Source organism: Scyliorhinus canicula, chromosome 3, assembly GCF_902713615.1.
Source record: "Scyliorhinus canicula chromosome 3, sScyCan1.1, whole genome shotgun sequence".
NCBI lineage: Eukaryota > Metazoa > Chordata > Chondrichthyes > Carcharhiniformes > Scyliorhinidae > Scyliorhinus > Scyliorhinus canicula.
In genome coordinates, this window is record NC_052148.1 from 231075410 (window position 1) to 231089175 (window position 13766).

At 47.7% G+C, this 13766-nt stretch overlaps 1 protein-coding gene across 2 annotated transcripts in view; it reads right to left on the reverse strand.

Moving 5' to 3' along the window:
* nudt6 (nudix (nucleoside diphosphate linked moiety X)-type motif 6) overlaps positions 1 to 13766 on the reverse strand; it is a 156819-nt gene that overhangs the window by 51333 nt on the left and 91720 nt on the right. For both annotated transcript variants that reach the window (XM_038792389.1, XM_038792391.1), the window contains one exon: positions 8221 to 8276. In XM_038792389.1, coding sequence (XP_038648317.1) covers positions 8221 to 8276 — 56 coding nt within the window. The remainder of the gene's footprint in view (positions 1 to 8220; positions 8277 to 13766) is intronic.

Here is a 13766-nt window from a genome sequence, read left to right on the forward strand (position 1 = left end):
AGTGACCTCGGTTCACACCATCGGGACTTCGGCCCATTCGGGCCGCAGTATCGGCAGGAGCCCGGAGAATCGCTCAACGGACCATCTCAGGCTATTCTCCGGGCTGAGTGGCGCCTTTCACGACCACGTCGTTTTTGCTTCTTCGGAGAACTGCGAAAAGGCGTCGGACAGGCGTCATGCGACTTTCCATCGTGAACGGCAATTCTCCGAACTGGCGCGGAGAATCCTGCCCCATATCTCCACACACTCTGTCTATCAATGGCAATGAAAACACTTAGGTTTGCTAACTTTTCACAACTTTTTCTGGCAGTACCCATGTCACTTGTCAATTAAAAAATAAAAGCTCAAATTACTGGCCAAGCTCTTGGCTGCTAGGATTGAGAACTATGTGCCGGACGTTATTATGGAAGACCAAACCGGGTTCGTCAAGGGCAGGCAGTTGTTGGCCAACCTAAGAAGGCTGCTAAATGTGATCATGATGCCCACGGAGAGTAGGGAGGTAGAGGTAGTCGTGGCAATGGATGCCAAGAAGGCTTTTGACCGGGTTGAGCGTGACTATTTATGGGAAGTGTCGGGACGATTTGGGTTCGGGGAGGGCTTTATCGACTGGGTTAGGCTGCTGTACCATGCTCCGGAGGCTAGTGTAAGGACGAATAGGACGACGTCTGACTATTTTAGACTGTACCGAGGGACAAGGCAGGGGTGCCCCCTCTCCCCACTGCTGTTTGCGTTAGCAATGGAGCTGCTGGCAATTGCCCTGAGAGCTTTCAGGGGTTGGAAGGAGCTGGTACTGGGGGTGGGGACGACGACGACAGAGTCTCGTTATACGCCGACGACCTGCTCTTATACATCATGGATCCAAGGCTGGGATGGGTGAAATCATGGGAAGCTTGAGGGAATTCGGCCGGTTCTCAGGGTATAAACTGAACATGGCAAAGAGTGAGTTGTTTGTAGTCCAGGTGAGGGGCCAGGAGGGTCGGCTGAGGGGGCTGTCGTTTAGGTTAGTAGGGGACAGTTTCAGATACTTAAGGATACAAGTGGCGCGAGACTTGGGTCGATTGCACAAGTTGGTGGAGCAAATGAGCGTCGAGTTGCGGAGGTGGGATGCGCTCCCACTGACACTAGCGGGGAGAATGCAGACGGTTAAAATGACGATCCTCCCGAGATTCCTGTTCGTATTCCAGTGTCTCCCCATTTTCATTCCGCGGTCCTTTTTTAAGAAGGTGAATAAAATGATTATGGGATTTGTGTGGGCGGGAAAGTCCCCGCGGGTGAAGAGGGTGATACTCGAGTGGAACCGAGGGGAAGGGAGGCTGGCATTGCCAAACGTCAGTAATTACCACTGGGCGGCCAACATAGCTACAATAAGGAAGTGGATGGTGGGTGCAGGGTCGGTTTGGGGCGGATGGAGGCCGCTTCGTGCGGGGGCACCAGTCTGGCAGCCCTGGTTATGGCGCCCCTGCCGCTCTCGACGGCACAGTATTCCACCAGCCCAATAGTGGTGGTGACTTTGCGGATCTGGGGCCAATGGAGAAGGCACTTGGGGGAAGTGAGACCATCGGTTTGGTCCCTAATTTGCGGTTTGTCGCGGGGAATATGGATGGTGGGTTCCGAATATGTCAGAGGGCTGGGATTGGCAGGGGGATCTGTTCTTAGAAGGGAGCTTCCCGAGCATGAGGGCGCTGGAGGAGAAATTTGGGCTGGCGAGAGGGAATGATTTCAGGTACTTGCAGGTGCGAGACTTTCTACGCAGACAGATTCCATCCTTCCCACGCCTGCCACTTTGGGGGATCAGGACAGGGTAGTGTCCAGTGGATGGGTGGTGGAGGGGAGGGTCTCGGATATATTTAAAGAACTTATGGGGACATAGGAGACGTTGACCGAGGAGCTGAAGCTTAAGTGGGAAGAGGAGCTCGGAGGCGTGATAGAAGAGGGCTTATGGGCGGAGGCGCTAGGCTCAGCCTGATCCAATTCAAGGTCGTCCACCGGGCCCACATGACAGTGGCCCGATGAGTAAATTCTTTGAGCTGGAGGACATGTGCGCCAGATGTGCGGGACCAGCGAACCATGTCCACTTATTCTGGGCAACTCTAAAACTCAGGGGGTACTGGCAGGTATTCGCGGACGTTATGTCCCAGGTACTGAAAACAAGGGTGGTGATGAGTCCGGAGGTGGCAATTTTTGGGGTTTTGGAGGACCCGGGAGTCCAGGAGGAGAGAGAGGCTGACGTTCTGGCCTTTGCTTCCCTAGTAGCCCGGCAACGAATTCTGCTGGCATGGAGGGACTCCAAGCCCCCGAAGTCAGAGGCCTGGCTATCGGACATGGCGAGTTCCTCGGTCTGGAGAAAATTAAATTCGCTCTGAGAGGGTCACTGTCAGGGTTCGCCAGGAGGTGGCAACCATTTATCAACTTCTTCGCGGAAAATTAATCGTCAGAGAGGGGGGGGGGGGGGGGGGGGGGGGGGGGGGGTTAGGGCAACGTAGATTAGGGGTCAGTTAGGTGGGTCCTTGTGGAAGGGGAGCTGGTTTTTCGACTACGTTGATTGTTCTTTCCATACTGTTTTGTACTGTTGCTGTTTACTATGCCAAAATGCCTCAATATAATTGTTTATTAAAAAAAATAAAAGCTCTACTGGACATCTCAACTGATGACAGACTCAAGATTGATTTCCAGTAATAGTTCTGGGTTCAAATCAACATATCTTCTAATTTTTCTTTCGAGTTTGTGGCCGATTTGTTTAAGTGTGCAGCCCCTGTTCATTTATTTTTGCGGCCATGCACAGTGACTTAAAGGGGCCAACTTCTGTTCAGCTTGTGTAGGAAATTTTGGACTGCTGTGCAGCCACGCAGCTTAAAGGGAACATTTTTCCAAATGCAAACATATTTACATAAATTGTCAGACAAGGGTGTCAAGGTTTTGATACTATTTCCTGCAACTTACCTGTGTGAAAATGGATTTTTAATCACTCACTGAAATGAAGTCAATGTATTGCCAATACCTTTGCATAGAGAACTTAGGACACAAACTTTCACACATCATTCCAAATATTATGTGCCTATACTTAAATAAACACAATCTATCACATTAATGGTGAGAAGTACCATTGAACTATTGTTTAAGCTGTATATACATGTGGCAACATCCTGAGAAAATCAGGCTTCCATCCGGCGACCTGAACCACGGCTGGGAGCCTGACTGCATGGACTCTGCTGCAAAGTGATAAAAACGGTAGGAGCGGGGTTGGCAGAATTCCCATCCCTTAGGGCAACTCTTGTCCTCTCTATGCAAAGACCTGTGGCTCTGGTATTGCCCTGCCGAGTCATCTAATTGTGAAGCCTTGCAGAGGTCACCCCAATATTGAGGGACTGATGATGCAATATATGTGTATTATAATTTGACTGCTTGGGCATTAAATGGTTTAAAATAATAAACCTATAAGCTGGTAGGGATAAATAGGCAGCTGGTGGATCTGGAAGGGAATATGACAGAAGTACAGTTTGAGAATCTCAGCTGTAAGACGTTCAGGAGAAGCTTCCTTACCCAGAGAGTGGCTAGAGTGTGGAACTCTCTACCACAAGGAGTTGTTTAGGTGAATGGCACAGATGTGTTTAAGGGAAAGCTAAACATATGCATAAAGGATATGCTGCTGGGGTTAAATGAAGTAGATTGCAAGGAGTAGCTCATGTGGAGAATGAACACTGACATAGCCCAATTGGGCAGAACGGCCAAATTCTGTGACAACATATGATACAAAATGTGAATATTAGAAGAAAGGGGAGAAAAGGCTATTTGGTCCATCCCTGCTGTTCATGATATTAAGAACTCCAACAGATCCCTCTGCCACGCCGAGGCACAGGGCGTAGAAGCTGACCTCCACCCCAACAAGACCCACCTGTGAACAATCAGCAAGGCGAAGGTTAAGACATCTGCCCCCAGCACCTGTCTGCAACTTCCTTGCAAAGTCCCGCACCTGCATGTACCGGAAATTCTCCCCCTGCGCCAACCCAAACTTCTCATTCAGCTCCTTCAAGCTCATAAGCCGCCCTCCCAGAAACTGATCCTTCATCTCCCTGATACCCCTCTCCTTCCATCCCCGGAACCTCGCATCCACTCCCCGGCTCAAATTTGTGAATTCCCCTGATCGGCTTCCCTCCCTGGCGCCGCTCCCAAAATAAAATGTTGCTAAAACTGCCTCCAAATCCTCAGCTTGGCCACCATCACTGAACTCACTGAACACTTCCCTGGAGCCAACAGAAGCAGCACCAGCGCCCGCAACCCCGACTGCCTACATGAGCCCGCCTTCATCCTTACCCACAGAATTCCCGCCTCCCTATTCCATCACTGAACATTTTCTGCATTCGCCGCCCAAAAAAGTACATCAGATTCAAGAGACCTAACCCCCCCCCCCCGACTGCCGCCCCTCTGTAGCACCGCCTTCCTTATCCTGGCCACCTTCCCTGTCCATACAAACAAAGAGATCAGCCTGTCCAGCACCTTGAAAAAGACCCGAGGCAAAGAGACCGACAGGCACTGAAACAAAAACAAAAACCATGGTAATGTTCATCTTCACCACTGTATCCGTCCCGCCAACGACAGATTATCCCACCTCAACAAATCAGCCTTCACCCTCCCCATCAAACTCCAGAAATTCAACTTCCGAAGAGCTGCCCAGTCCTGGAGCACCTGCACCCCCAGATACCTGGGCCGGGATTCTCTCTTCTGGGGACTAAGTCCCCAGGCCGGCGGGAGAACCGGCGCCAACCACTCCACACTTTCGGGGGCTAGGTGGCTGCCGGAGGGGTTGGCGCCGCTCCAGCCGGCAGTGAAGGGACGGCGCAAGTTCGCACATGTGGCGAAGGGCCGACGTGATTTCACGCATGTGCAGGGGGTTCTTTTCTCCGCGCTGACCATGGCGGAGCCCGACAGTGGCCGGTGGGGAAGAAAGGAGTGCCCCCACGGAACAAGCCCGCCCGCAGATCGGTGAGCCCCGAGGCCTTGTGGGGGGGCCCTCCCCGGGGTCGGATCCCCCGTGCCCCCGAGGATCACCCCCGCTGACTTACCTGGCAGGTCCCGCCGGTATGTGAGTGGAGTGATTCACTCCGGTGGGACTGGTCAAAAATGGACGGCCGCTCGGCCCATCGGGTTCCGGAGAATCGCCGGGAGTGCTGTTGCCAACACCCCTCACCGGCATGGTGGGAATCCCACCCCTGCCCGAAAAACGGTGCTGGAGAATCCCGCCCCTGAAGTGAGACACTGCCACACGGAATAGCAATCCCCACACCCAGACCCCCGCCTCTGGAGAGGAAACAACAAAATACTCACTTTTCCCCAAATTCAGCTTATACCCTGAAAACAGCCCAAATCTTTGAAGCAAACCCTCCACTGAGGAGCCCGGCTCCGAAATGTACAACACCAAATCATCCGTGTACAAGGTCACCCTGTGTTCCACTCCACCCCTCACAATCCCCTTCCACAACTCTGAGCTCCTCAGCACAATGGCCAAGGGCTCTTTTTGTGTATTTGAGAGAGGTTCTCCCACCAAGTATGACCTATACTCCCGGGACCTGTCTCCTCATTTGCACAAAACTCTTTCCAAAGGGGCCATCCCTTTCCCTGCAAATATTTGCGGAGTTCCAGCTCCCACGTGGGACACTGGCCTACCCTGCTACTGTTGCTGGTCGCTGCGACCACAAACCTTTCTGGGTCCATCAGACGTTCCATTGCCTGCATGGCCATTTCCTCTGACTCTCTTTGTATAATTTGGAACAGGGGGTTGTTGGGGTTGTGTTTCAAGAAACGGGTACGGCTTACGCTATGTTCCGTTAACAAAACTACCGAAAGTTTGTCGCAACAAAAAGCTTTCAGTTTTACCTCACAGCCCTGTTAGTACGCATGCACTAAACACACTTCCGAATTACGCTTATTATTTTGAACACCTTGAATACTTGTGATCTCTTTCTTTCTCTGCAATTTGGAGTTCTAATTCAAATTTCAGGGTCCTGGACGGTGTGGGGTTTCCACTTACAACCGTATCCCACCAGAGTCACCACTAAATGTTGCACGTTTTACTGTGGTTGTAAAACGCGTTTATTGGAGTGTATTAACACGCCTCCGTATTCGACGTGTGCTTAACACTACTAGGCTCTGTTCTATGTATTTATTCAGCTCTGGAGTCGCCAGGTGCCGTATAGACACCGTCACAAGTATTCCAAGGTCAAGTTCAAAGTAATAAAGACGATACACCGATTAGTAAGGTTCAAACGATCAATATTTATTATACAGTTATAATAAATACTCATGCACACACTAAGAGACTAAGCTATAACTAAACTTAAGTGATCAGAATACTTATCTAACAGGAACAGGCAAGGTCAGAGAACGAGGCCTTCGTCCTGGTCTTGTACTGCAGCCTTCAGCAAGCGTTCTGGTACTGGGGGTCTAGTGGGCTTGGATCGCGTAGCGAGCGTTGAACTTACGGTTTCGGCGGCTGGTGCTCAACGGCTGGAGTCAGGATGCAAGATGTCTATCAGGGCCGGAGCACGGGTTTAACAGACCGGGCTATGTGGGGAATTTGCCTTTATACCCCTCTCTAATGTCCTTGCCCCCTTCTAGGCGGGCTCTACCTTTCGGTACCGATTGGAGCGTTTCCAAACGGTTACCTTCGAAATCCTCCAATGCGAGGGCCTTCCTCGGTGTTGGGGGGTGGTTTCGATATTCGTTACTTTGGTGCCATCCTGTCTGCGCAACCAATCAAGTGTTACATTGAGATGGAAATGTTGCCATTGTTCGTGCCTGGATCTGGGCTGCCTCATCAGAATGCTAAGCGCTTTGCCATTAACACCTTTGGCTTGGAGATCTTGCACCTGGCCAGAAACTGGTTTGCTGCTTGCAAAATGCTAATTAGTTGAGAGCAGACTGTCTGCTCTCACTAAACAGGCTTTTCCTTCTGTCTTCCATTTTACTTTGGCTCAGTGTCCATTTTGCGTGGCCAGCATGGCTACAGCATGCTCACCATTGTCCTTATGCAGCAACTGCACCCATGCCACAAACTTCGGTCCAATCCCAAACTCTCCAACAGCGCAATCAGATAACTCCACTCAATCAAACGCCTTCTCCACATCTAATGTTACCACCACCTCCAACTCCATTCCCTCTGCAGGAGAAAGCACCACATTCAGCAGCCGTCCCACATTCGATGAGAACTGTCTGCCCTGAACAATCCCTGTCTGATCCTCCCCAATCACCCTCAGAAGGCACACCTCCAACCTTAACGGCAGTACCTTTGCCAATATCATAGTGTCCACATTCAGCAGAGATATGGACCTATATGACCCACACTCCACCAGGTCCTTATTCTTCTTTAGCAGCAACGAGATGGAGATCTACCCATCATTTTCGGCAAGACCCCTCTGACCATTGCATCCTCGAACATTTCCACCAGCAACAGCTCTAGTTTGTCCTTGAATTTATTGTAAAATTCCACCGGGAACCCATCCGGCCCCACCGCCTTCCCCACTTGCATCTTCCCAGTTGCTGCCTTATGACTGTGGGAGGAGACCAGACCACCTGGAGGAAACCCACGCAGACAGAGAGAGAATGTGCAGACTCCACACAGTCAGGTTGGAATCAAGCTGGGGTCCCTGGCGCTGTGAGGCAGAAGTGTTAACCACTGTGCTAGCATGCTGCCATTAATTGATATTCTTTCATAACTTATATCTCAAACAAAAATAAACCAGTTACTCATGGTCAGGTTTTTTGAAAAAGATTCCGTGCATGACCTTTGGTAAGTACTGCAAAATACAGCTGTTAATTTGTACCCGAACTGTCAAGTCCAGAGAATGTTGGCTTTCAGCGTCAGATTCTGGAATGAAGCATAACAAATACTGCATGTATAAAGACATGATGAACAGATTTCTCTCATTCTTGTATTCACTGCTGCAAGGAACTTTCAAGCAAGCTTGCACAGGTTTATTTCACAAACTGATAGGTTATGTAGTTTAAACATCTATGCGCAAAAGATAAAATGCAACTTTGCCTCTTTTCCATTTAAGTAAGTGCATCACAGTGCATGGACATCAATTAACTGACCAGTGTATGAATAGATGACTTATTAGATGTTTTGACAACAGCAATCAAACAAATGTTGTCAGTAACAGGCTTTTTCTTGGAACATCGTCATGCCTATCTGACATGAATGTCAATGGATAACATTCGACTTACCTTATTTTTATCTTGCACAACTAGAATTTTACCAGTGGCTTCGTCGAGCACTGCACCTACAAGATGGACAAGAAACAAAGATTGAATGGGTGCCCAGTCTGCAGCACAGATTTGTAGATCGCAAGAAATTAGTAGAAAAACAAAGTCCCTGAAAACCACAAAATATAAAAACTGTGTCCTTTTTATGAATTAATATACTTTAGAGAACTGTTGCATTTCTGATGTTTTCTTACAATGTTTGTGGTTATTTTAACAATATTATCTCTGTTTAATTGATGAGTCACGCCTTAGAGAAATTTGAACAGAATCTGCTCCAGAAATGAAATGAAAGATGTCAACTTTAAAAGCTTAAAAACAAAATCCTTTAATAGTCAAAGGGAAGTACTGTATTGCTGAAAAAAGAGACATGCTGTTGAAGCTTTTCATCTTGCACACATCAGGACAGGTGAAAGGATGCCAAATTTCTAAGGGAGGAACAATTTATACTCCATGGAAAAATGGTACTGATTGGTTGCCAAGTCCATTCTCACTGGTCGAAGCATTGACACGGAAAATGCACCAATAGTGTCCAAAGATGTGCAGGTTAAGTGGCTTGGCCATGTTAAATTGCCCCTTAGTGTCCAAAGATGTGCAGGTTACATGGATTGGCCACGATGAGTGTGTGGGGTTTTGTAACAGGGCAAAGGAGTGGGCCATGGTTTAATGATCTTTTGGAGGGTCGGTGAAACTCAATGACCCTGTGTATGAATTTTTGTAGCTTCTGGCAAGCATGAATGAGCCACACCGTGAGCCTGACTGATAATCATAACTTCGTTGTTAGTGTAATTCCTAGGACACTCGGGATTGTACAGCAAGTGCTGCCCAATTGCAGAATCACATCTAACGTTAAGGATCATGTTCTGAGTTTTGCAACTACGGGTTGGATAGAGTCAGTACTCTGCCAACTGCAAATAGCCGAATAAAATGCCCGTTTGATACAATGTCAGCTGTTGTCTGAAACGTTGAACACTTTAACCAGTTTATATTAAAGCTAGTTTACCCAGGGGACCTTACTTATGATACGAACAAAGGACAAGATTGGATTTGTAGTGAAACACAATTTTATTACAGAATCTTGTGATCCAAACTCTATTCACAAAACAACTCAGAATGCTTAAACAAACTTATCAATAATCCATTGTTCATCTGAGACTTTGATACTACCTATGTAGTTGAACTTTTCCATGCTGCTCTGCAGGGTACGGTCTTCGCTGAGCTTTGTCGATTCCGATGACATTGCCTCTGAACTCAGGGTCTTATTTGCAAAAGTTGGTCATGCACGTCCTCTTCTGTCGTCGATGTGCCTTCTCTTCGCTGGGATGTAGTCTTCACTTGGAGTGAAGTCTTTGTTTGGGGTGGCTTCCAGGTATATCTTCTTATATCTCCTCCCTCTTTTGCGCCTTTCTGAAAGGTTCTTTGGTTTCCAGCCAATGCGGTTATTGGGTTGGGGGGAAGGGTGTTGCAGCACTCAGTGGGATTGTCGATTCCATCAATGGAAGATGCCAGGAGCCCTCTTGGGGTCCATTCTCAGGTGTATGGAGCGCACATGGAACTTTCCATATATGGTGTTGGCTGAGGTGCCTGCGAATCTGGTTGATACTAGCCAATACACAAAATCCTTATTTGGTCAAGATCGAGCATCGGTCCCAGATTTCAGGACAAGTTCAGACTTGCCCTTGTTCGTCTCTAACCAGTTCTGTGTTAATTTGCCCTGTCCGAATTCCCATCAGGCCTGGCGATTCAAGTTGTTGGTTGCTGTTTAATTTCAACTGTCCAAGTTTGTATCTGGCCTAGCTTTTCAGGCTGTTGGCCATTTTGCCACACAATCATGGGACTTGCAGCCTACATACCTCACATAGAACAGGCACTGAAATTCTTCAACCACATTTTTCACTTGTGTGGTAGGCAAAACATTTTATTGGCTTGATGGCAGCTTCCTGATAGTAGAAATACCATTCATGTGGCCACAACTTCAATTGTAAACTATTAGGCAGCATGGGCCAAGTAATGTCCCCATCTGACAAACAAAAGTACTTTCCAGCAAGATCTGCATTGTGATTATGAGTGGAAACAACGGTTGATTTATTTTCTCCTTGATGTGGGTGCTGATGCATCCGTTAACATCTCATGACCTCTCTATTTAAGATCTGATAAGTCAGTGCACCTTTAGGATGAAGCTGGAACCTATTCTCAGTTCCACAGGCAGTGAACTTGCAAGTTCAGCAATCAGAGGAACTGCAGATTGCTTTTTAAATAACCACAAGTTTTCACTTGCAAAGTATAAGGGCCCTTCCTGTTGATTTCTTTATTTCCCTTTCTTTACTTTTGCGGCTATCATTTTGATCTATGGATGCTTAATGTGAGGATTCAAAAGTTACAAAAGAGAACTCTCTGTTAGCTGTTGAACAGCAGAACTCAACTTTTCAGCACCCGAGAGATGAGTAGAACTTGGTTCAATGGTTGGCTGATGGCCAATGAATTGGCCAAAAGGCCGTATTCTACCCGGTAACAGGTGGTGATTGGGTCCTGCCTGAGTGGGATGATTTTCAGAGATCCAGGGAAAAGACAGTTTGGATCCTGCACGCTTGGAGGAAAGGATCTGATCTCTTTTCTCTCTCTCGCCAGGAAAGCTGCTATATTTCTAAAACTGCTGAGACCTGAAAACCTTGAACTGAAACCCTAAATTGAAGAAAGGTGTGCGAGAAACAACCATCTGAAACCTTTACTTTCATTATTATTTTTACTCCCCTTTTCTGTTTGTCTGTCTTGTGTGTGCGCAGAGGGTGGGGTGATTTTAAGTGTGGGGGGGGGGGGGGGTTAGTAATTAGATAATAGTTAACCTGTTGTATTTGCTCCATATTTAATTATTAATAAACGTAATTGCGTTTAAATTCACAAACCTTGTGATTGTAATTATTGGGTAGCTAAGGGCCAAGATGTTGGGTGTTTTTCTAAGAATGATTTATTAATTTCAATTGTGTTGCGACTCTGGGTCAAGTGGGGCTGGAATTGATACACACTAGCCCGGGGGGGGGGATCGTAATAAATAATTATAACTAAATGGTCTCTATGACCTGAATTTGATCTTTGTTCTGAAAGCTAATTGAGACTGCACATTTTTGAATTGATGTAACAGCAATATTTTCAATCAAGGCCCACTGAATGTCTGGACGAGCCTGGTTTAGCACACTGGGCTAAATCACTGGCTTTTAAAGCAGACCAAGCAAGCCAGCAGCACGGTTCGATTCCCGTACCAGCCTCCCCGGACAGGCGCCGGAATGTGGCGACTAGGGGCTTTTCACAGTAACTTCATTGAAGCCTACTCGTGACAATAAGCGATTTTCATTTCATTTCATACCCAAATGAGTATCATTGTTTCTGTACAACTGTTTACAGTGTACCATGGATTTTAATCTCTGACTTCCCTTGAATAAAGTTTACAAATTTTCAGATATATGAATCAGTGAAGTGAACATAAATATGGCTACAGATTATACCATTTAGTATCAACATCATCGTGACAGGCGGTTTGATAGCACAGCCACATAACATATATTTCACAGGCGCTTCACAGCGCTTATTTATGTTAAACTGTTTCTACACCAAGTTTTTCATATAATCATTGAATGATTTAGCATAGAAAGATATCATTTGGTCCATCGTGCTTTTGATTGTTTTCTCTAATGAACCATACTCCCCTGCTCTTTCCACATAAAACTATAAGTTTCATCCCATCCAAGTTTCAGACAGTGCTGTGAAAAAATGCTCCTAATGTTATAAAATCATAGAATGATTACAGTATAGAAGGAGGCCACTTGGCTCATTGTGTCTGTTCCAGCTCCAAACGCGAGCAACTCACCGAGCCCAAGTCCTGTCTTTTCCCCATAACACTGCAATTTGTTCGCTTCGGATAATTATCCAATCTGCTTTGAAAGTCTCAAATAAATCTGCCTCCAACATACTCCAGCATTGCATGCAGGAACCTAACCACTTGCTGCATAAACGCGCCGGTCGGGGGCCGTTGACAGCGCCCCCCCCCCCCCCCCCCCAGCGATTCTCCGGGCCCTGATGGGCCGAGTGGCCAACGTGTTTGGCCGAGTCCCGTGGGTTGCTCAGGTCCCACACGGCAAGACCTGGAAGTTGGGTCTGCAGGGGCCACTCTGGAGGGGGTGGGGGGGGGGGAAATTTGACCCCGGGGGGGGCCCCATGGTGGCCTGGCCCTCGATCGGGGGATTGCCGATCGGCGGGCGGGCTGGTTCCGTGAGGGCCTATTTTTCTCCGTGCCGGCCCCCTGTTGGGCGCCGCCATATTGCCTGGGGGTCGGCACGGAGAAGGGAATTAGATTTGTGATCTGCGAATGATTTGTGCATATAGCCTCAAGTCCCTTTGCCCGGCAACCAATTAGTATTGTATCCTTTATTTTATATCATCTTTCTTCATCTCTCCAACAGAAATGTATTAACTTACACTTCTCTGCATTAAATGTCATCTGCCATCCATTCCATTACTTTCCTATGTCCTCTTGAAGTCAATCGTGATTCTCTTCACAGTTCACAATAGTTCCAAGGTTTGTGTCATGCATACATTTTAAAATTATGCCCTGCACAACCAATTCTGTTCATTTTCATTTATTGTACAGTACCCAAAGGCTTCTTCTTAGGTTTCCAGGTCCTCCCTCGCATTCCTATTTCTGTCTTGTCCTGGCTATTTCTCGCTGGATACTTCCTATTTATTTATTTATGTGTTGGCCACAAACAGGTCTCAGAACAGTCGAGTGAATGCCTCCCATGTTTTGTAGAAGACCTCTTCCGACCCACGGATGGCGAATTTAATTTTCTCCATTTGGAGAAATTCCGATAGGTCGGCCAGCCAGTCTGTAGCTTTAGACGGTGCTGCTGATCGCCAATCAAGCAGGAGTTTACGGTGGGCGATCAGGGAGGCAAAGGCAAGAGTGGCCGTCCTCTTCCCCATGAAGCGATCTGGCTGGTCGATACCCCGAAGATCGTCACTTTCGGGCATAGCTCCACCCTCATCTCAACCACTTTGGACATTGCTTCGAAGGCTGTCCAGTACCCAGCAAGTCTGGAGCAAGACCAGAACATGTGGACGTAGTTGGCCGGGCCTCCTTGGCACCGTTCACATCTATCCTCCACCTCCGGGAAAAACCTACTCATTCGGGTTCTGGTCAAGTGGGCTCTGTATACCACTTTTAGCTGCGTTAGGTTGAGTCTCGCACATATGGAGGTAGAGTTGACCCTGCGCAGTGCTTCGCTCCAGAATCCCCACCCTATTTCGAACCTCAAGTCTTTCTCCTATTTCCTCCTTGTCATGTCTAGTTCGGTGTCGGCCCTCTCTAGTAGTTGTTCGTGCATCTCACTACAGTTCCCTCTGCCTAGGATGTCTGCACCCAGTAGCTCTTCTAAAAGTGTCTGTCGTGGAGGTCGCGGGTATGTCCTTGTTGCTTCCATTGGAAGTTTTTAAGCTGCAGGTATCTGAGTTTGTTGTCT